The 23,443-nt window shown below is 40.1% G+C and overlaps 1 protein-coding gene across 1 annotated transcript in view; it reads right to left on the bottom strand.

Moving 5' to 3' along the window:
- pcsk2 (proprotein convertase subtilisin/kexin type 2) overlaps positions 1-23,227 on the bottom strand; it is a 90,575-nt gene extending 67,348 nt beyond the window's left edge. Inside the window, exon 1 of the mRNA NM_001097191.1 lies at positions 22,829-23,227. Within this exon, the coding sequence (NP_001090660.1) occupies positions 22,829-23,008 (180 nt within the window). The 5' untranslated portion in view covers positions 23,009-23,227. The remainder of the gene's footprint in view (positions 1-22,828) is intronic.
- Positions 23,228-23,443: the final 216 nt, after the last annotated feature.

Here is a 23,443-nt window from a genome sequence, read left to right as displayed (position 1 = left end):
AGAGCTACTAAGTAGCAACTACTTGTCACAGCTACAAAATGGCAGAAAATGCCCTGCCCTAGACATTACTGAGAACTGTCTAGCAGACTAGCACTCGTAGAGACAATTATCAGTAATTTATCTATTTTGTAGCACCTCAAGTAGCTGCTACAAGTACTGTAGCGCCATGTGTCTTCACCCTTAAAGCCTATAAAGGAGAAAATCCATAGCTCCAACTTACAGAAGTGCAATGGCTGCAAGAATAACCACCAGGAAAACCTGACACATTTCCCAGAAGTCCACTCTGCTTTCTCAAGGGTTACCTTAACAGGATGGAGGCATTGGAGTGCATTGTTCTACCTTACCTTATTGAGAGATTGGATATTTTTTTTACTCTGTAAATTATTTCAGACCCACTGTTGAATCACCCACTTGAGTCATCGAAGCTACTGGAAAGCACTTGTGTCACCTGCACTAAAAATATACATATTTTAATAAATAGAAACGCTAAGGAAATACATAAGAGCCCTGCTATTTATAAGAGATGCTAAGTAGAAAGCTGATAGCACATCATTGGGCGGAAACTGCAGAACCACTTGCCACCAGTTTAGGCCACAGTTTTTCTACTGACAGCAACATAACAGTGTATCATCCTAGTTGTTTATTCCACAGAAAAAACATTGCTTGAAATGCAATAATATGTGTATGATGCATCCTCAAATAATAGATAACCCTGTCCTTTACTAGTGTCCATCTGATTGGCAAGACAAATGTAATTGGATTTACACAATGTACTAACGAAACATATTATCAATATTTTGTTTGTAGCTCGATGTCTTGTAACTGTCCCAAGGAGAGTAGTTTCTACATGTTGTAAATGGAAGGATGCAAATGAAGAAAGGTTTTTGGCTGCTACAACCAACATTGATTTTTGAACAAGATCTATAGACTATATTTTAACTGTAAATAAAAAGAAGAGTCTGAGGTCTGGGGTAAGGGGTGGAACGCTGATAAAATTACAAAGCAACAGAAAAACATAAATATTACTGTTGGCAGTGAAATAAATTAGGCTGACTGAACTGAAACAACTTAGTAAATCAATATATCATTTTTAATTATGAGTTAATAGGTAAACATTGTTATAGAATAAAGATTTGTTGCCAAGAACTAATGTGCATATTAGAATCTGACTCATCCGCCTAAAGGTAGATGGTGCCTAGCTTACTCAAAGTAAAGCCAGGCACAATACGGGAAAAACATGTTAATTTGAAATCCTTGTAGGGTATTCATTCCTGCAGGGGATTTTTTTATTAATAAACTGCACAAAAGTCTTAGGCTAGTGCCAAACAGGTGACTTTCCAGCTATATGTACCCCCGTATTGCAAATTATAAGCTTTAAGAAACCATTTATATAATTCAGCATCTGGACATTTGCCCTTGGACACAGCTGGATGAGTGACATTTGTCTGATCTTTAAAAGTGCAACCTGCCTTTTTAATATGATCTATTTCACAAATTTGAACTATTTGCTTGTATTGAAGTCTATGGGAGATAGGCTTCCTGTTATTTGAAACTTTCTGGATAAAGGGTTTCCGGTTAACGGATCCCATGTATATATTTAATTCATTTTAGCGTTATCAATACAGTATGGGTTTTAGATTCTTTTTCATAGGGATACTTATCTCTCCGTGAAGTTGTATTCTATATATTGTATGAATATTTGTGGAAGTTACCCTAAAAATTACATTGGTAAGACAAAGAAAATATAACAAATTACATTGGAAAGACAAAGAAAATATGGCAATTACATTAAAAGGAAATAGGACCTATATAAGTCAGTGAGTAATAGGTGTCCCAATGCCTAAATTTGCATGCAAAATGGTTGCAGCTATTGAGGAAGAAAACCCCATGACTAAAGGGGGGGGTCCAGTGGGGACAGGAAGGGGTGGGGCCACAAATGTGTACTTGGTAGGTCATCTACAAGCATTAGCATCAGGGTTGCCAGGTTGGCGGTTTTTCCGCCAAATTGGGCAACTAATTTATAGTCCGGGTGGGTTTCCAAAGTACAAACCTGCCAAGATACAGATTTGGACAATTTTTTGGAGCTTTGGCGGGTGTGTAGTTTGGAAACTAGCCAAAGTGTTTTCCCCTAGTAAACCTGACATGCCTGTCCCATTGCATGCTGGGTAATGTAGTTTTTATCTAGCAAATAGCCTACAGCTAGGATTAATATAAAACTACAATACCCAGCATGCAATTGGACAGTATAGACAGAGGCTCCCATTTCTATTCTATTCAGGCTCAACCTGTCTGCCTTACAAGCTGCCCTATATGGTATGAGATTTTACGATTACTTTCTACTGTGATGTGGGGTGGCTGCCATTTGTTACTTTCTGCAGTTCATCTTTAAGGTATAACTCTCAGTATCTCTTGGAGCTTCTGAGAGCTATCATTAATGCAACATTCTGAATCTATTTCTGTAAAGACATACTTCCCAGCTGGACTTTTTTCATTGAGCATATTGGGCTTAGTTTTGAGCTACTTTTGAAGTGGCTTTTCGCTAGTTTTCGGCTGGTTTTAAAACTGACTTTGGCTGGTTTGGAAAAATTAATCTGCCAATAGAGATGTAGCGAACTGTTCGCCGGCGAACTAATTCGCGCGAACATCGGGTGTTCGCGAACGCGCAAGTTCGCGAACTTTTCGCGTATGTTCGCAATTTGGGTTCGCCGCGTTTTTTTTCGCTGCGTTTTTTCTCAGCCTAAAAAACGCCGCACAACCACACATGGCCTTTTTCAGCCTAGTACTGGTGTAAGCAAATCCCGTTTCCATGGTGCCAATAGTGCGAAATAGCAAAAAACGCAGCGTATTTCCGCTAGGTCTGCCCGTTTTTACGCAACGCTTTTTCAACAAAGTATTTTTCAGAGAAATTTTTGCCCTTGATCCCCCTCCTGCATGCCCCTGTCCAGGTCGTGGCACCCTTTAAACAAATTTAAAATCAGTTTTCTGGCCAGAAATGGCTTTTCTAGGTTATAAAGTTCGCCTTCCCATTGAAGTCTATGGGGTTCGCAAAGTTCGCGAATAATTTTTTTTTTAGGTTTGCTACATCCCTATCTGCCAACCCTGACTAGCACAAAAATAATACATTTGTTGGGGAGCTTAATCCCCTAAAGTTATTCTGCTGGCTGTATGCCTGTCTTTACAAAACAGCAGCCTTGAAACAAAGCATTTTCATACATGAAACAGTGAGAACCTTGCATACATTTTCTTGCAAAGTTAACAGTTTGTCAGCACAATGTCCCTTTAAAAGCCATATCCCGAAGTTACTGGTTGACGTCTCCATGAAAATGTCTAAATTTGCATTTTAACTAAATGTATCCGAGCAGAGGATTTAAAGGATAATACAGAGACAGGTCTTGCCTGCGTAACCCAGCTGAGAATATATTAAAACCAAATATCACACAGTCTTCGTATCATGGTAGGTAGAAAATTTATGAGACTCGCTATTTTAAATTGTTATCATCTTCTGTCAAGCCAAGTGTTTGAACAACGCTAACCTTTAAATAGTGATTTTAGGGCTGTTTAGCTGAAAGAACAGGCTTCCGAAAAGGTTATCACTAGAGTAATGCAGTTCATATTTTTCAAGTTAACCCTCTTGTTGCCGGTCAAACCTGAAGCTACGCTGCCTGAAAGAGGAGTCAAACTGCTACAAAATAGGTTTCTGACCCTGGTTCTCAATGCAGTACTGTAATATAAGCGCAAGTGTGGAAACCTTTGTACAGAATACGTGTGATCTTCAAACAAGGGTTTACACAAGGGGGCACATTTACTAAGCCACGAACGGGCCGAATGCGTCCGATTTCGTTTTTTTTTGTAATGATCGGTATTTTGCGATTTTTTTCGGAAAAATGTCGTGACTTTTTCGTTACTAATACGATTTGTGCGAAAAAACGCGAGTTTTTCGTAGCCATTCCGAAAGTTGCGCAAAATCTGGCAATTTTTCGCAGCGTTAAAACTTGCGCAAAAAGTTGCGCTTTTTTCGTAGCGTTAAAACTTGCGCGAAATGTCACACCTTTTAAGTTTTAACGCTACGAAAAAGGCGCAACTTTTCGCGCAAGTTTTAACGATACGAAAAAATCGGCAGATTTTGCGCAACTTTCGGAATGGCTACGAAAAACTCGTGTTTTTTCGCGCAAATCGTATTGGTAACGAAAAAGTCGTAAAGACACCGAAAAAATCGCAAAAAATACGAAAAAGTCGCAAAATGTTCGTTTTCAAGTCGGAATTTTTCCAATTCGGTTCAGATTCGTGTCTTAGTAAATGTGCCCCTTAGGGTTAAACTACACGGAAGATGTGGATCAGATTTTGTTGGTCAGATTTTATCGGCACGCAACAGCATGAGATTTTGTGGAATGCTACAAAATCTAATCCCTGCTGCTGTAATATAAGTCGTGTCAGGTACAGTTACAGATGTGCGGTCGATGGAGGCCGATGGGCTTGGTAACCCCAACTACAAATGATACTGCCTGGATGAATAATGAAAGCCACGTTCAATGAATACAAATAATTCAATGAAGAAACAAATGACAAAAAGCAGACTTAGGGGTATATTTATCATGCTGTGTAAAAAGTGGAGGGAAGCGGTTATGTTGCCCAGGGCAACCAATCAGCAATTTGATTTCAACAGTTAGCAACCCAAAGCAAAGCATCTGATTGGCTGCTAACTCTACTTTTTACACAGCATGATAAATATACCCCTAAAGGTGGCCATACACGTGGCGATCCGACGATGTTTCGTACGACCATCGGTCGCACGAAACATCGTAAGATCCGCCACACACCATTCAGGGCTGAATCGGCAGGTAAGGAGGTAGAAACAATAGGATTTCTACCTCCTTCTGCCGATTCAGCTCTGAAGGGAGAATTTTGGTCAGGCGCCTTCTATGGCGCCCGATCAAAATTTTCAAACTTGTCCGATCGGTGAGTCGTCCGATATCGGCAGCTTCCTGCGATATCGGTCGACTCGCCGACATGCCATACACGCACCGATTATCGTACGAAACGAGGTTTCGTACGATAATATCGGTGCGTGTATGGCCACCTTAAGAGTATGAAGCAAACTGTGAGATAACAGGCTGGTGGGACAGCAGGCTGAAACAAGTCTGAAATGCAGGCTCAAGGCCTGGGCAGGCAGCAAAAAAAGGATTGTTCCATAAGCAGGCCAAGGTCAAGGCAGCCTGCAGACAGACGCAAAATATAGTAAACAGGCCGAGGTCAGCACCAGGTGATCACTAAAGAATTAGACAAGGAACAGGGAGAAGGGCACAGAAACAAGGGTTAGATCTCAGTTAGGAAGCTTAAAGCATAAGCGTTTTATTTTAAAATCCCCTAAATAGACCCAAAATAACATACCTTTCTCCCTCCATGCAGATTTATTTTGTTTCTTTATTATAAGCAGCAAAACAGCAGTTCTTTTAGTTACTTCCTTGCCTAGCATGAAGCTCCACCCCCTTTTGCTTTCTGAGCACTCCTCTCGCCGACTATGATGACTAGGCATGCACAATTGATTTTAATTGGAGCAGAGGCAGTAAGCACCCTTTTGAGGTCATCATTATTGGAGAGAGATGGAGTTCTTAGAAAACAAAAGGGGCAGAGCTTCAGCCTAGACAAGGAAGTAACTAAAATAACTGCTGTATCTGAGCAATATAATTCTGTTGAAACGAAAGTATGCTATTGTTGCTTTGTTTAATTTAAACCATATTTATGTACATATTTAAGCTTATTAACAAGACTAGGGGGCTGATTTACTAAGACACGAATTCGAATCCGAATTGGAAAAATTCCGATTGGAAAACGAACATTTTGCGACTTTTTCGTATTTTTTGCGATTTTTTCGACGCCTTTACGACTTTTCGGAAATTATCGCGACTTTTTCGTTACCAATACGATTTGCGCGAAAAAACGCGAGTTTTTCGTAGCCGTTACGACTTGCGCAAAACAACGCGAGTTTTTTGTAGCCATTCCGAAAGTTGCGCAAAATCTGACGATTTTTCGTAGCGTTAAAACTTAAAAGGCGCGACATTTCGCGCAAGTTTTAACTCTACGAAAAACTCACTTTTTTTCGCAAAAATTGTATTGGTAACGAAAAAGTCGCGATAATTTTCGAAAAAAATCGCAAAATACCGATCATTACGAAAAAAACGCAATCGGACGCATTCGGCCCGTTCGTGGGTTAGTAAATGTGCCCCTAGAAGTTGCTATTGTAATTTCCATGCTGAGGAACTGTAATATATTTTATAAACAGAAATTCCAGTTTTGAAAGAGTTATGCAATAAAAGGTGCAAAGTTAGCTTCAGGTCTAGTCTCATATAGCAACCAGTCAGCAGGTAGCATTTACTGGTCACCTGTACTAGAAGCAAACATCTTATTGGTCGGTATGGGTTACTGCACTTAGCCATATGTTTTATCTTCATACTCTTCAATCTCTTCAAATACTTCAGTCTCTTCTGTGAAGCTGTTCCTTATAAAATTACTGTTTAAATTAGTGTATTATTTGAATTCTTGGGATTTTTCCTCATTAATCTACATTAAAGCAAAACTGTAATAAGACCTTATTTCTGCTGTGCTTTGGCCAATAGGCCGTGATCTACAGTTTGTGTTCCTCTTGCTGTTTGAAGTAAACCAACAGAAAATATTCGGGTATCTAAAAATTCAACATAAAATAACATGTTATGCTTTCTGCTGCTGTGCCAGTGCCGTGACCAAAGCTAGGATTGCTTCTGACAAGGAGACAATGAGATGAACAGTGGAGGAGAATACATTAAGAGGCAGATTTATTCATTTGCAAATTCAAGTGTTTTCAAAAACTGATCATGGGATAAAATCTTGATTAAACTCAATTGAGGTTTCTTTTTCATATTAATATATTGATCTATATTAAGCCGCAATAGCTCTTCCTGCCGTAGGCTAGAAGGAAAATCAACATAAAAATATGAAACATACTCCCCAAACTATAACTTTCCATAGTATAACACTGGTTCATCTTTAACTAAATCCGACATGCTTTGTCTATTGTCTAGTATTTTTATCCATTTAATCCTGCTTCCATCCCCTCCCTCGTGTCACACTTCTGCCATACAGTTCTATGTTATGTAGCTCTCACGTGGAACGTCCCTTGACCTCTTGTTTTGTTGGTTGTATTGTATGCCTGTTCCTCCACTTCATTTAACAAAACTGTATACTACATTAGGGTATTGTAACAAACCTATGTTATTATTATTAACAACATACCTTACAACTATGTACTGTAACTCAAACATGCAAAGGTGTAAAGATTCAGTTTTTTGCCCTGGGTGCTTACAATCAGGGATGCCCTGAATGCAGCATTCAGTTCAGAATTTGGTCAAATTGTACCACTGTTTTCAGATTTGGAAAAATCAAACTCTAGAATTCATGAGATGTTTTTTTTCCTCAGATTTAATTAAAAATAAATAATAATATAAAAGTTTCAGATTCAGTTTGGTATTCTCTAATCTCTTGTGGTGGATCTGGCATTTAGCCAAATCCAAAAATGATTTTAGTTTTGGTGCATCCCTAGAATTTTATTCTATTTAACAATTTATGATAAATCTAATAAAATAATGTGTTTGTTGCAGGGTTCATTTTAATGTCTTAATTATCTTAATGTCTATCTTAATGTCCTTCTTCCCTACTGGGTATTGGAATTATACCCTATGGGCTTCCTATGGAAATATTAATATATTTAATGCTTTCGCATTATCGTTTCTACAACTGCAGTTGCACAAAATATCACAGAAAAATCTGCAAAAGCTGTTGAATTTCTAATAAAGTCATATAATGTCTCTGCCCAAGAATTCCCATGAGAAAAGATGATACCTGTGATCAACATATATTTAGATATCTGTCAGGCAGAGTTAGTGTACAATTTATCAACATTAACTTTTTATGTATTTCCTTTTAACACAGCTTAAAACCAACAACTTGAACCATAGACAGTTTTTAGATTCAAGTTTTTTCATAAAATCAATTGCCGAATAATCTAGTCAATGCTAGCATATTTCAGGAAAAAAATTCCATAGAAACACATTATGCAATTAGTTTTTTTTAAAAAATTAACTTCTTAAACAACCCACATTTGGAATAGTTGGAATTAAAAAAATAAATAAAAATGAATAATAAATTTGCCCTATAGTTAAAATTTGCCCTAAAATTAAAGTCATTATTTTTATAGTGCACCTTTTATTTATAAATTACACTGTTCACATTGCAAATAATTCACTCAACTATTTAAAATTTTATTCTTGAACCAACAAATGTGCTTTTTTTTAGCTGTGTGTGGATTTAGTGTTTAGGCAGCCATCTCAGTGCATTGTACCTGATACTGAGCTTTCAAAATGAGCCGGCACTACACAATAGAACTGCTTTTAGATAAGCTGTTGTTTATCCTACTCAATATACAGTCAATACAACCCAAGTTGAAATAATAGCAAAACAGGGATTCTCCTGCTTGTTGCTATTCTTATTTCTACCACTAGGTGGCTGAGCACATTTAGCAATACTAACAATTCATGAATTCATCTGATGTCTACTACACAATTTTTTTGACGTGCACAACTTTATTTTTTGACACCCGTGACTTTTTTTTTTCATGCGACCGTGATTTTTTCCTCACTTGCTGAATTTTTTCCACAGCAAATTTTTGGATGTTTCCCCAAAAAATCAGCCAATGCCAAAACACAGAAGTTTGCTGCGAATCCATATGAAAAATTTCACTCATCGCTAATTATCATCCTTCAGCAGAGGTGTCAGGGAGCTTCTATCTTTTAATTTGCCTATTGTTCGGCTGATTGGCTACTGGGGGGAAGGGAGTGGGGGGAATTTACAGAGACTAAAGTTTATCAGATCACAAGTTACATGGCTGAGGGCACCTGGGAAAGTAAGATTGTGGCTAGCCCCATGTCAGATTTTGAAATTAAATATAAAAGAATCTATTAAAAAAATGGACTTGTACCAAATATAAAAGGTCTCTCTTAGGCTTCTGCCTGGGGGCTGCCAGGACAGTGATACCACGCCACTGGAAATCTACTATTCCCCCAACTATAAGTGAGTGGGTTAAAGAGATGGGAAATGTTATGCGAATGGAGGAACTACTTAGTAATGTTCAGGGGAAACCAGACAAATTTGTCTCGACATGGTCCCCATGGATTATGTTCTTAGAATCATATAAAGATAAATGAATGAAACCGGACTAGGAGCACTACTAGAAACCAGATATACACGAAAAGGTCTAAGGTTAATTGCTGGAAACGATATGAGGTTAACAACAGAGCGGCTGAGCGACTGAGCACGTCCAAGTTCTGTTCCCCCCCTTTATGGATATTCTCTTTCCCCCCTTCATCCTCTGGTTCTAACCCTCCCTCCCCTCCTTCTCTCACCATGCTTTTTTCCCCCAGTACCATATCAGACAACAACATGGTAATAATGGCAGCAACAGGAGACATTACCGTCACAGCTTAACTAAGTATAATAAATACTAAAAAGCTACCATAAATAGTCTCGTTCAGGGCCGCCATCAGGGGGGCACAGGGGGGACAATCGTCCCGGGCCCGGACATTTTTAGCTTTAAAGGGGGCCCGGCCGCGCTAAAGTTATCTTAGTTCGGGCCCCCTTTAATCAAGTCCGGGCCCTCGCTTCCTCGGCTCTGGCGGCGTCCTCCGCTATGTGCCGCTACTTCGGCGCTTTTATAAGGTTGCGCCCGTGCGTACTGACGTCACACGCACGGGGCGCAACCTTATAAAAGCGCAAAGTAGCTGGGAGCCGCGGCACATATCGGAGGACACCATGGCAGCAGGCAGCAGGCCCTGGGGGAAGCTGGAGAATGCTTTGGGGTGGGGGCCTAGGGGAAGCTGGAGAATGCTTTGGGGTGGGGGCCTAGGGGAAGCTGGAGAATGCTTTGGGGTGGGGGCCTAGGGGAAGCTGGAGAATGCTTTGGGGTGGGGGCCAAGGGGAAGCTGGAGAATGCTTTGTGGGGGGGCCCTGGGGGAAGCTGGAGAATGCTTTGTGGGGGGGCCCTGGGGGAAGCTGGAGAATGCTTTGTGGGGGGGCCTGGGGGAAGCTAGAGAATGCCTTGTGGGGGGGCCTGGGGGAAGCTGGAGGATGCTTTGGGGGGGCCTGGGGGAAGCTGGAGGATGTTTTGGGGGGGGCTTTTTAGGGGGGCACTGGTTACCAAAGTTTTAGGGGGCCCTGGGCTGGCTAGCAATGATTTAGGGGGTACCTGCCCTGGCACCAATGCAAAATGTAACTCCTGGACACCAATGTTTTAGGGGGCCCTGGCTACCAAAGTTTTATGTCCTTTGTATTGTTGGGAGGGGTCACTGGGGGAGGGGACATTGGGGGTGTGGGAGGAGGGGGGGCCCAGAAAACTTTATTGTGAGGGGCCCCGTGATTTCTGATGGCGGCCCTGGTCTCGTTAAAGCAGAATATCATGAAAACTGCTATAACATCATGCAGGAATGCAAATAATTTAAGCATATTTGTCTCATTTCAACATATGAAGTGTTTATTATGCCTATAGTAAAAAGCGGTTCAGTTCTGTACTGTATTTATACAAAACTGAAAATAAAGAATATATAAAAAAAAAAAAATGGACTTGAATGTAGGGTTAGGCTAAAGCAGCACTATTAACTGATATGTTTAAAAAAAAAAAAAACATTTTCTCATAATAGTATTCCTTTGATTTTAAATGAAACTGGACTGGGGCTGTTTTTTGCAGGTTTTAACAACATACGTTGCTTATACGGTGCTTATATAATCTATTACATTAAATTCACGGTACCTTGTTTTTGATTGATATTGATCTGTCAGGAATTGTAGAAACTAGAGCAAAGTGCTTGTTTTTTTCATATATGCATTTACAGAAATAAATCGTTATATTAACGTTTTTCAAAATTCTCAAGTCCCATAGACGAGCCACATTACAACTGTAATGGAAAAAACATGCACTGGACACAGAATAACTTAATTTGAGTTTTTTCTTTTCTAAATGTAATTACAATGCAGACATTGGGAATAGTTAATATAATTTACTTTACTAGTGTTTCTAATAAAATAATATATATCACTATTACATTACATAACAAACCAAATGGAATCAACTTCCTACAGGGAAGCGTAGACAATAACAGAGTTGTTTGATAATTGTTATCTAGTATATAATGCCTTTTTCCTGTCTTATTTTTAGAATAACTTAATTATATTAAGACGTGAGTTGAAAAAATATGTTTTGTTTTTTTGTATTTTATAGTTGACATACACTTAAGAAACCTCATGTTTATTAAAGGAAGACTATGGGGCACATTTATCAAAGTACGATTGAATCCGAATGCAAAAAATTCATATTTTGTTTAATTTATAGAACTGTGTGTATTTTCTGTGATGTTTTCGTTTTTCCACTACTAGAGTGCCATTGAGCCCTATGGGAGACTTTCCTTGGGCCGGGTTGGAGCTGCAGAGTGCCATTGAGCTCTATGGGAGACTTTCCTTGGGCCAGGTTGGAGCTGCAGAGTGCCATTGAGCCCTATGGGAGACTTTCCTTGGGCCAGGTTGGAGCTGCAGAGTGCCATTGAGCCCTATGGGAGACTTTCCTTGGGCCAGGTTGGAGCTGCAGAGTGCCATTGAGCCCTATGGGAGACTTTCCTTGGGCCAGGTTGGAGCTGCAGAGTGCCATTGAGCCCTATGGTGACTTTTCTTGGGCCAGGTTGGAGCTGCAGGGTGCCATTGAGTCCTATGGGAGACTTTCCTTGGGCCAGGTTGGAGCTGCAGAGTGCCATTGAGCCCTATGGGAGACTTTCCTTGGGCCAGGTTGGAGCTGCAGAGTGCCATTGAGCCCTATGGGAGACTTTCCTTGGGCCGGGTTGGAGCTGCAGAGTGCCATTGAGCCCTATGGGAGACTTTCCTTGGGCCAGGTTGGAGCTGCAGAGTGCCATTGAGCCCTATGGGAGACTTTCCTTGGGCCAGGTTGGAGCTGCAGAGTGCCATTGAGCCCTATGGTGACTTTTCTTGGGCCAGGTTGGAGCTGCAGGGTGCCATTGAGTCCTATGGGAGACTTTCCTTGGGCCAGGTTGGAGCTGCAGAGTGCCATTGAGCCCTATGGGAGACTTTCCTTGGGCCAGGTTGGAGCTGCAGAGTGCCATTGAGCCCTATGGGAGACTTTCCTTGGGCCAGGTTGGAGCTGCAGAGTGCCATTGAGCCCTATGGGAGACTTTCCTTGGGCCAGGTTGGAGCTGCAGGGTGCCATTGAGTCCTATGGGAGACTTTCCTTGGGCCAGGTTGGAGCTGCAGAGTGCCATTGAGCCCTATGGGAGACTTTCCTTGGGCCAGGTTGGAGCTGCAGAGTGCCATTGAGCCCTATGGTGACTTTTCTTGGGCCAGGTTGGAGCTGCAGAGTGCCATTGAGCCCTATGGGAGACTTTCCTTGGGCCGGGTTGGAGCTGCAGAGTGCCATTGAGCCCTATGGGAGACTTTCCTTGGGCCAGGTTGGAGCTGCAGAGTGCCATTGAGCCCTATGGGAGACTTTCCTTGGGCCGGGTTGGAGCTGCAGAGTGCCATTGAGCCCTATGGGAGGCTTTCCTTGGGCCGGGTTGGAGCTGCAGAGTGCCATTGAGCCCTATGGGAGACTTTCCTTGGGCCAGGTTGGAGCTGCAGAGTGCCATTGAGCCCTATGGGAGGCTTCCAAATCATGCACTGAAGGATCAAAGTCAGAAAGGTTTTCCCGCCGTTTATGATCGTTCGGATACAAAAATTTTGTAAATTTTCAAATTGCCAATACAATAATATCGTGACTATTCTGATTTTTTCGTAAGCATTTTCGTGACATTTCCGATCAGAAATTATCGTATCTAATCCGAATTTTACCCATTTCGGGATTCAAGCTTGTACTTTGATGAATCAGCCCCCTTATGTAGCCTTTATAAAATATATTGCATTAAACAGGTTATATGTTAAGCCCTGCTTTATCTAAATAAACTATTTTCATAAAAATATACTTCTGTAGGAGTATGTGCTATTGGATAATCCAAAGTAGAAAATTGCCATTTAAGTACTAAGGGTCAACCCCCTGGGATCATTTGATTCATGGTGCACACAAAAAACAAACAAAGGGCACACATACATGTTAGGCCCCATCAGCCAATTAATTGACAGAGTTCTGCCTTTTCCTCCCACACTACTTCCTGTTACAGTTAGAGCTGCATTATTTCCTGTCAGCTGATCTCTGAGGGAGCACACAGCCCATCACTAAATGGCGACTCAAGGGAAAAGATGTAAAAGGACAACATTTACTGATATGTATATTCCAGTTTGGTAATTCTTGGGCTATAGTTTTCCTTTAATATTCATACAGTGTGAAGTCTATTTATAAAAGACCTATATAGCCAGATGTTTTTTAGTTGAATTTTCTGCATTTTTACAGCATATTCTATTTTGGTATCTAGGCAAAATTTGTTTCAACTGATTGAAATACCTGTGTATATATATATATATATATATGTATATATATACGGCAAAGAACAAAAAATGATCTAAAAAAAATGTGCCCCCCTAACATTTATACTTTGCATTTTGATACAGTTGTATATCAGCATCGATAAAACACAATTCAGTGCTTTATAAACAGGCATATCCACTAACATGTCAAGATGCATTAAAATCAAATTCTCTTGAGTTTCCACCTCTTGAAATAGAGCAGCCAAGTGTGTATAAGGCAGCGAGAGGTGGGTGTTTGCTCGTGACAAGGAGAGAGAAGGGAGAAAGAAAACAGGATTGTACCTGGTCTTCAAAAAATATAATTTCTGTTTACAGTAAGAAAAATTACAGTGTTGTGAAAAAATTACATTCAGACCCATAAAGCATTTTACCCACAACAATATAACTGAACAGCTTACTTTAAAATAAAGAGAATTGCATAAAATGTAATTCTGTAACATATAAAGCCCTGCTTCTCAAGATAGAACTGTTTATTGAATTTGTTTTATTTCAGTTGTGTTTTTATTTAACTGGTTTAGTGGTGATTTGGCTTCTATTTTAACATTTGCAGTATAACCAAAAACAGAATAAAATATCAGCGCTCACATAAAATATATCAGTGTTTGGTTGACTTTCAGTCTTAAAAGAGAAGGAAAGATAAAAACTAAGTAAGCTTTATCACAAAGATCTATGTAAATACAGCCATAAGCACTCACAGAAATGCTGCACTGACTTCTCTGTCAAAAGAAACAGGATATCTAGTCTCTTTGTTTTCCTGTGCCAGAGACACACAGCTCTCTCCACTCTCCTCACTCCTACTCCCCCCTCCCTCAAGAATGCTAAGAACTCCTCCCCCCCCTTAGGAATGTGTGATCTGAGCCAATCAGTGGGAAGCTTCCTCATAGTCTTACAAACTGTGCATGTACACCAGTCTTGGTGTTGGTGCAGGAGTGAGGCATTATGGGAACTTTATTTACAGAGCTCAGCATTTTGTATTCCTATGAGGTTTCTGATTATCTGAACAGGTGAAATATGGGGAGACTTAAGGGCACTATTGAGAGAACTGAAGTTATGCCTGCAGCTTGAGATTAACTCTTTATTAGCCTTTCCTTCTCCTTTAACACAGACGTTTCTTAATATTGTATATTTATAAGTATATTTGTGCAAGTATTGGTTTATATAATTAGGAACTAATATTACAGTCAGAGCCCAAAACTGGAAATAGAATACCTGTAATAGTCTTAATAGACCCATAGGTCATAAAATATTATATTAATCAGGAAAGGGAACTTAGAGGAGCTTAGTGCCACCAGCTGGCAGGATTTAACTAAAACGCGTGCCTACCTTGTATGTTAGGGGCAGTAGTAATGTGAAACATTGGATTTGCAGTTACTTAGTTTTGTTCCCCGGGTTGCCTGGTTCCTATTATTGATCTATACCAGATATCCTCAACCGTTTGTATGTATGTATGTATAACTTTATTTATAAAGCGCCACAAGGGTACGCAGCGCTGTACAGTCTTACAGAATACAAAATTACACACAGGGAGGACAAGTAATAAATAAATACAATAAATACATATATGTAAACATATATATATATATATATAAGTGCCATGTGGTATGAGACATAGTAGGAAGGAGGTCCCTGCCCCGTAGAGCTTACAATCTGAGTGGTTGGGTAACATACAGGCACAAACTGGAAGGTAAGAGTGCATCAGGTATGGGCATTTGCCCTTAAGCGCAGGACTGGGCAAAATAATGTCTTAGTGCTCCAGAAGGTAACAGCTGAGTTTTTTCTTAAAGAGAGTGGGTGAGTTTTCCCTACGGAGGGATTCAGGGATAGAGTTCCAGAGGTAAGGAGCAGCGAGATAGAAAGGTTTAAGACGAGAGAGTGCAGTGGGTGTGGATGGTGTAAAGAGACGGAGACTCTGAGAGGAGCGGAGGAGACGACCAGGAACATGTAGGGAGACCAGTGAAGAAATGTAGTGAGGAGCAGAGGAGTGAAGGGCTTTGAATGTCAGCAGAAGGATTTTGTAAGCTATCCTTTGCTTGACAGGCAGCCATGCTAGTGAGCTTAGTTGAGGCTGAGCAGGATCCCTCTTAGGAGAGAGCAGGAGGATCCTGGCAGCAGAGTTTAAGATTGATTGCAGGGGAGAGAGGTGGGAGTCTGGGAGGCCGGTTAGTAGGAGATTGCAGTAATCTAAGCGGGAAAGGATAAGGGCATAGATTAGTGTTTTAGCTGTTGCTTGTGAAAGAAAGGGGCGTATCTTGGCAAAATTGCGGAGGAAAAAGCGGCAGGTTTTGGCCCATGAGCCACATTCAAATGGAAAAAGTGTTGAGGAGCAACACAAGCATGAAAAAGTTTCTTGGGGTTTCCAATAAGAGCAATAATTGGTTTTTTTATGCCCCCAAGCCAGGAATTCAAAAATAAGCACCTGCTTTGAGGCCACTGGGAGCAACATCCAAGGGGTTGGGGAGCAACATGTTCCTCACGAGCCACTGGTTGGGGATCACTGCTCTATACTTTGAATTTGGGGTTAAGGTATAAAGCATATAAGAATCTCTTAGACCTAATGATATTAGGTGTGTTCAAAATCCATTAAAAGTCTTTAAAATGAGTAATAAATAATGATTACAATGAAGACTAGCATTCTGAACACTGTCTAAGATCCAAAACACGTTTCCAATTTATTATACTTTCGTAAACCCAGCGACCCCCCTAAAGTAAATAAGGATATTAATGTCATCAAATATTTCCTGGTCACAGAACTCATAGGTGACTTCTGCTGGTTTATTGCATGTAAAATTCCAGTGCAGCAGTGGTATTTATGGTGGTTGGGAGTAAATAAGAATGATGCTTTCATTTTCAGGTTTCAGTATTCTGAGAGTGCTTCGTTAATAAGGGATTTTTAGCCTGTAGTTAATCTACCTGCATTCAGCTATCAGAACAATCTAGAAACTGACATTGAACAATAGCTAGAGAAGATTATTCCATCAAGCAGCCTTGTCCTAAATGCAATATAATAGTTTTATCATTGTTCCTCTGTCAAGAGAGAGAGGGAGTCTTATACATTTCAGAATAATATAAGAATAATAGAGGTCGTTAGGTAAATCCATGAAGTTGCAAGCCAATTGTAATAAAACTGGTCAAGGAACTTCTAGGTTACTACTGATAACCTTATTATTACAATAGTGGATATAATATTTCTTCTAATTATCAAGTATGATGAGTCATCCTACACAAATGACATTACTTCATTGCTTAGATCCTATCCAATGACAGAGCCATACATTTATAAGGATTTATATTACAAGTTATTGTTGACTTTTGTGTATTAAATCAATATTATACATAAGCAAACACAACCAAGATATCAAATGTCTAGCCGCTACCGCCATATTGGTTACTAAATGTTTTAACTGAAAATGGATCTTAATTTAAATTGTTATTCTAAGTTATTTTAAAACCCAGCCTCCGAGGGGTGGGTTCACTGAAACTAGAAAAAGATTGTGTGGGGACCTCCAAAAACTGAAACAACAATTAAATAAACATTACATTAACATTTATTTATAAAGCGCCAACATATTCCGCAGCGCTGTACAATAAGTGGGTTACATACATTGGACATACAGAGTAACATATAAAGCAATCAATAACCGATACAAGAGGTGAAGAGGGCCCTGCCCAAAAGAGCTTACAATCTACAAGGAGAAAGGGTTGAGACACAAGGTGTGGGAATGGGCATGACAGAGTTGTGAGAGGTGGGGCACAGGGTATTGCTAAACTAGATTAGGGTAAGCCTCTCTAAATAAATGTGTTTTTAGAGGTTTCTTGAAGGCAGAGAGATTGGGAGAAAGTCTGACAGTTTGTGGGAGCGAATTCCAGAGAAGGGGGGCTGCCCTTGCAAAGTCTTGAATGCGAGCGTGTGAGGAGGGAATGAGAGAGGAGTTGAGGAGCAGGTCAGTAGAGGAGCGTAACAAGCGGGTTGGATGGTACCTAGAGATGAGTTCAGAGATGTAGGGTGGGGCAGAGTTATGGACTGCTTTAAATGTGAGGGTCAATAGCTTGAATTTTATCCTGGATGGTAGGGGAAGCCAGTGCAGGGATTGGCAGAGCGGCATGGCAGAGGAGGAGCGGTTGGAGAGGTGTATGAGCCTGGCAGCAGTATTCATTATGGACTGGAGAGGGGACAGTCTTTGGAGGGGAAGGCCAATTAATAGGGAGTTACAGTAGTCCAGGCGAGATATTATAAGAGAGTGAATAAGAATTTTGGCAGCATCTTGGGTGATAAATGATCGGATTTTGGAGATATTTCTTAGGTGAAAGTGACATGATTTGATAAGTGATTGGATATGAGGGGTGAAGGACAGGGCAGAATCAAGGATAACCCCAAGGCACCGGGCCTGGGAAGATGGGGTGATGGTAGAATTGTTAACCGTTATAGATACCTCAGGAACAATGTGGGCGTTGGATGGGGGAAAGAGAACCAGTTCAGTTTTAGAGAGGTTTAATTTAAGGTAACGTTGGGACATCCAAGTGGAGATAGCGGACAGGCAGGAAGAGACGCGAGTTAGAAGCTCTGGGTTGAGCTCAGGAGAGGAAAGATAGATCTGAGTATCGTCAGCATAGAGGTGGTACTGAAAGCCAAAAGAATTGATTAGTTTGCCAAGTGAGGAGGTATAGAGTGAAAATAGTAAGGGGCCCAGGACAGAGCCGTGGGGAACCCCGACAGAAAGAGGCAAGGGAGAAGATGATTCCCCATTGTAAGAGACACTGAAGGATCGATCTGAGAGATAAGATGAAAACCAGGATAAGGCAGTGTCACGAAGGCCAAGAGAGCGGAGAGTCAGGAGGAGAAGAGGGTGATCCACAGTGTCAAAAGCAGCAGAGAGATCGAGAAGTATTAGTAGCGAGTAGGGTTTTTTGGCTTTAGCCAAAAGGAGGTCATTTGTTTGTCAGGTTAGAGCAGTTTCAGTGGAGTGTTGTTGTCTAAAACCAGATTGTAGGGGATCCAGGAGGTTATTGTCAGAGAGTAATAGCGCCAGTGTATTTTATTAGGACAGAGCAGATGGCCTAACATGTTTCATGCCTGGTGGGCACTTACTCATAGGCCTGTAGGCCTCATACAGCCAATGAGAAAGTGCCAACTAGATACAAAATGCATTAGGCCATCTGCTATGTCCTAATAAAATACATGTTTATTGTATTATTTTTGTTGTTTCACTTTTTGAATGTCTTCACACAATTATATAGTAAATTGATTTAGTAAAATACTCCCATTTACAACCCATTAAAACTGTAGTAGCACCTGTGAAATACACACCATATATTTTTGTGAAATACTACAAGTGGATGTCAAAACAGTGCTTCCATGGAGCCACACGCAGACACTCTGGCAACCTTCAATCTCTAGACCTAACCACACATGTCAAAGTGTATTGTAAGCTCTTTTGGGCAGGGCCCTCTTCACCTCTTGTATCGGTTATTGGTTGCTTTATATGTTACTCTGTATGTCCAATGTATGAAACCCACTTATTGTACAGTGCTGCGGAATATGTTGGCGCTTTATAAATAAATGTTAATAATAATAATAATAATAAAGTGTAGGTACTTCATTTTGTAGAAAGCCTAGAACAACCAATCAGTAGTAAGACTGCTGTAAGAATAAAGAAAGTAAGTAACTGGTCACTGGTTGCTATGCTTATGTTACTATATAAAGTTTTGTATGCCTGCTGATCTACTATTTGTGTTCATCTGAAGAAGACCCTATATGTGGATAATACAGTTGTTTTTTATCGTATTTTATATAACCATAGGACATAAAAGAGGCCCTTTATGCTAAAAGCTACTTTAAACAGCAAGTCACTGGTAGCTGTTATCAAATGAATTTCCTGCTATTGGTTAAACCTTGCTTTAAAGCTCTACTGTACTTTGTAACCACCATAAATAATAAAAATGTAACCTTCAAGTAACCCCAGGAAAGTAGCTGGATTCTGGTCTAGGCATACTATTCTGCCTGTAACAGCCATCTGTTAGCTTTGGGCCTGGCCCTCAACTACTTGGGTGCCTCCAGGTCTTGCCACACAAGAGTAAAGCTCCCACAGGGGCACGCAAGGAAACCAAAGGTTAACTGCAGAGAAGATGCTGGTAAAGATAGATGTAAACGTGAAAGAGCAGGCCGGCCAGAACCTGGTTACAACCTTAGAATTATGAGGCAAACACAGACATGAACAGAATGAAACTCAGACAAACAGAATGAAGTTGAGGTCAAAACCAGGAGTTAATACAAGGGACAGGACCATGGGAGCTGGAATCAGGAAACAAAAACCAGTAGCAGGAATAAGGATTCAGAGCACTCAGGAATAAGTTTAATAAGTGAGTGAGCTCAGGCCTGGGGATTAAATCGGCAGGGCAATGGGACACATGTGACCAGATTAACAATAGCTCAAATGATTTTGCCTACCTCAAAACTAAAGGATAATACAATATTGAACCAGGAACATTGATATTTGCTCACACAGAGCAGAGGTATAGCAGACTGAGCAGTGAATCCAGGTTGCTGGTTTAAACCCAGGCAGATGTTATAAAATGATAGATCTAGTAACTCATTGCTAACCAACTTTGTTGGCTCATTGCTACCTGCACTCTATTTGGAAATTAAGCCTTTCTTTTTTAGCCATAGGCTTTTTGGCAAGGGTAGTTTCCTCACAGAAATCTTAAGTGGAGAATGTATTATGATATTCTTTTTGCAGGGATTTCTATAACCTCTATCATGGTTTTACTGACTTTGCCTGCAGCTGCAACCTTGCATAAAAGAGCCATTGTTATGTGTTATTTCTATTTTTCACAGTATCTCCCCAAACCAATTTTTATTTCTAATAATTCTTAAAAGAAAACAGAATAAAGACACAGCCAATAGGCATTGCCTCACAAATTCATCGAGCATAGCAGAGCCCCGGCAAAAGGGAAACAGGAAAAACAGATATGTTTCTTTATGGCCTGTAGAGATAACAGAAAAGTATGTCTATCATATGTATCCTCCAGTACTTAGCACAATTAAGCAAACAAAGGTTAGTATTTAGTGCTCTTTTAAGCAGTTAAGCTTACGGATAACCACACAAAACAATGGCTAACTCATCTGGGACCCAGACTGACACATAATTACATAAAGACTTTAACTCCATTTTTCAAACATGTGTTGGTTTTCTTTGAATCCAAGTGAACCCTGAGAATTCTGTAACATCTATCTATCTATCTATCTATCTATTTATCATCTATCTATCTATCTATCTATCTATCTATATACATATATATAGTAAGTGATTTGCTGCTTCATTAGTGAGAATATATATATATATATATATACACACACATATCATATAGATATTCAGATTTCTATTATTTTTAGCTCTAACACAAGAAAGTCTTATCACAGTGATTATGACAGGATAATGTTGGGGGACTGATAAATTTTTACATTATTCCTTCTAACTGCTGTGCAAATGTTGTTTTAATGGTGATCTCTAAATGACGTCCATAGTAATTTTGTGTTCGATTGGTATCAATGCTATAAATGCTACAAATACATTAACAACGTCTGATTGCCTACAGAAGGATTTTATTGGATGCTGCCAATTTCATTGCTTGTTTCTCACAGTTTGTTGAAAGTGTATTGTTTTTTCATCGTTATTGTCTTTCCAGAGAAAGAATCTGGGTGGTGTTTGGATAAGATTGGTTTGTGAGCAAAACTAAGAACTTTCCTGAGTGTGCAGTTTCTCTGATTGTTATTTTCTTGTTTGTATACAAAATGCTGGACATCTGCCTATATGGATGTGGGGAAAATAGTGTTTTGAAATATAAATGGCAGGAATTGGTGTATGTTAATTTACAATATTATCAATGTGTCTTTAGTTACCATCAAGTACAAGCTACTGTTTTATTATTACAGAGAAAAAGGAAATTTTTTAAAAATTGGAATTATTTGCTTAAACTGAACTCTGTGGGAGATAGCCTTTCTAAATATCAGGTTTCCAGATAAGAGATCTCATACCTGTATCTTATTTACTCAAAGTAAGTGTAACTGGATACAGTGTATATATAGAACAATAACTGTTTGTCTACAGCTGTTTTATATCTGTCTCTGTTCATAGTGGCCCCCGGCTACTTCACACTTTGCCAAATGGGGATGTATTTAACACAAAAACATATGCAAACAAAAATCCTTATCACACCCGGAGTAAAATTGAATCCCGCCCGTGGAAAGGGTCATTTTAAAACCCATAATAGACTTCACTGTCAATAATTAGAGAAAGGAGATTGATAGCTCTGAGGATTCAATAGGCACTTAGGAACTGTAGTGTATAGATCATAATAAGTTGGTAGGGGAAGACTGATCAGTGTGATCTAAAGGTCATTGCACCCAAGTGTGCCTTATAAGCAGTTCCCTTCGCAGGCTTACCAGGACAGTATGTGGAATATTTGCCATACTTGAGCAGTGCATCAGTGTTATTGGCTGCAGGTGATATTTCATTTTACACATGAATGCTCTCTAATGAGTAAATTATGCCTTTAATTAGGCCCGGTTTCTCTTTCATTTACAGCACAGTCTCCTGAATTTATTGCACATAATATAGATTCCCACGCAGCTTTATAAATTGCTTCTAGATTGTGTCAATGCTATACAATCATAAGAAGATCTTTTCTACATGGCTGTAACAGTATTTCCATTAATGGGAAACTGCAAAGTGCATGACCTGCTAACATAACCTTTCTAAATGAACAGCCTGCAATTATAATGCATGGAAAAGTCCATTTATTTGGTTCTTTAGAGACGACAAGGCAGTTAAAGCCATATCTTTGCTTCCCCATTATAACGATACCTGTCCCCCCCCCCCCACCCCGTGGGTTATTATGTAAGTATAGAAAAAATGCAAGAATGTAAACAGTTAAAGGGTGGAGACAATTTTAAATTGCATGTCAGTGTATATATGTGTTTATCACACCTACAGTTTTATGTTAACATACTAATGTGATGCAAAAACCAGCAACAATATTGCTTAGAGCAGCATTATACGCTGTCCCAGCTGTTATACATAATACATTCCACATTTAATCTTTTCAAATGCATTAAGTTAAATGTATGGGGAGGGTATAGGCAGACCCTGGGCTCCAAAATGCAAATGGCTTAAAAACTCATTTAGTGATTATAAATATGGATATGAGTGGATTTAACTTTCAGACAGAATGGTACGAATGAATTTTGCAGGGAATGGAAGACAAAACTGTGGAATCCATGATGCTACCGTACCTTTCTTGTCCCACTGAAGCCATATTCTGCTGCAAGTTGCTTCGCTTCGGCTTCCCCTCCTTCACGTAAGTCAACCAAAAAATGATCAGTGAGGACAGGTCTTCCAGCGGAGACCAGAACACTGGCAAGATGCAGAACAAGAGCAGCAAGCATCCACACTGTCACAACACCTTCCCTCATCTTTCAGGATTAGTACTGAAGGTAGATATGAGCGGGTTAAGGTTTAAATCAAACAAATGAAATGCAGAGGTGCAAAAAGACTGAACAGTGAGAGTAAAAAAAATAAATAAAAATAAAGGGGAAAGCCAATGTGCTTTATTCTACTGCATCTCTCCCTTCAGCGTGCCAAGCAGTTCAACTCTGCTCCTGAGGTTGCTCTGCTGTGTATGTGTATGTGAGCCTACTTCTGATGCCAAATCTGCACTCAGCTCCTCCTCATCTATAATTCATTTGAGGCTCAAAGCCAGAACTAAACAAGATCACGTGTAGAGAGACTCCCATCCAATGTCTTGCTGCAAGATAAGAGGGGGGCTGACCGAGTGCTCCACACCCCCCTCTCAGGCTGCTCATTAGTGCCTAGCTGCTGGCTTCCTGATTCAGCACCCTGGAGAATTC

This window comes from Xenopus tropicalis, chromosome 5, assembly GCF_000004195.4.
Source record: "Xenopus tropicalis strain Nigerian chromosome 5, UCB_Xtro_10.0, whole genome shotgun sequence".
NCBI classification, from domain to species: domain Eukaryota; kingdom Metazoa; phylum Chordata; class Amphibia; order Anura; family Pipidae; genus Xenopus; species Xenopus tropicalis.
The sequence above is the reverse complement of the archived record's forward strand: the minus strand, read 5'-3'. Positions and strand labels throughout refer to the sequence as shown.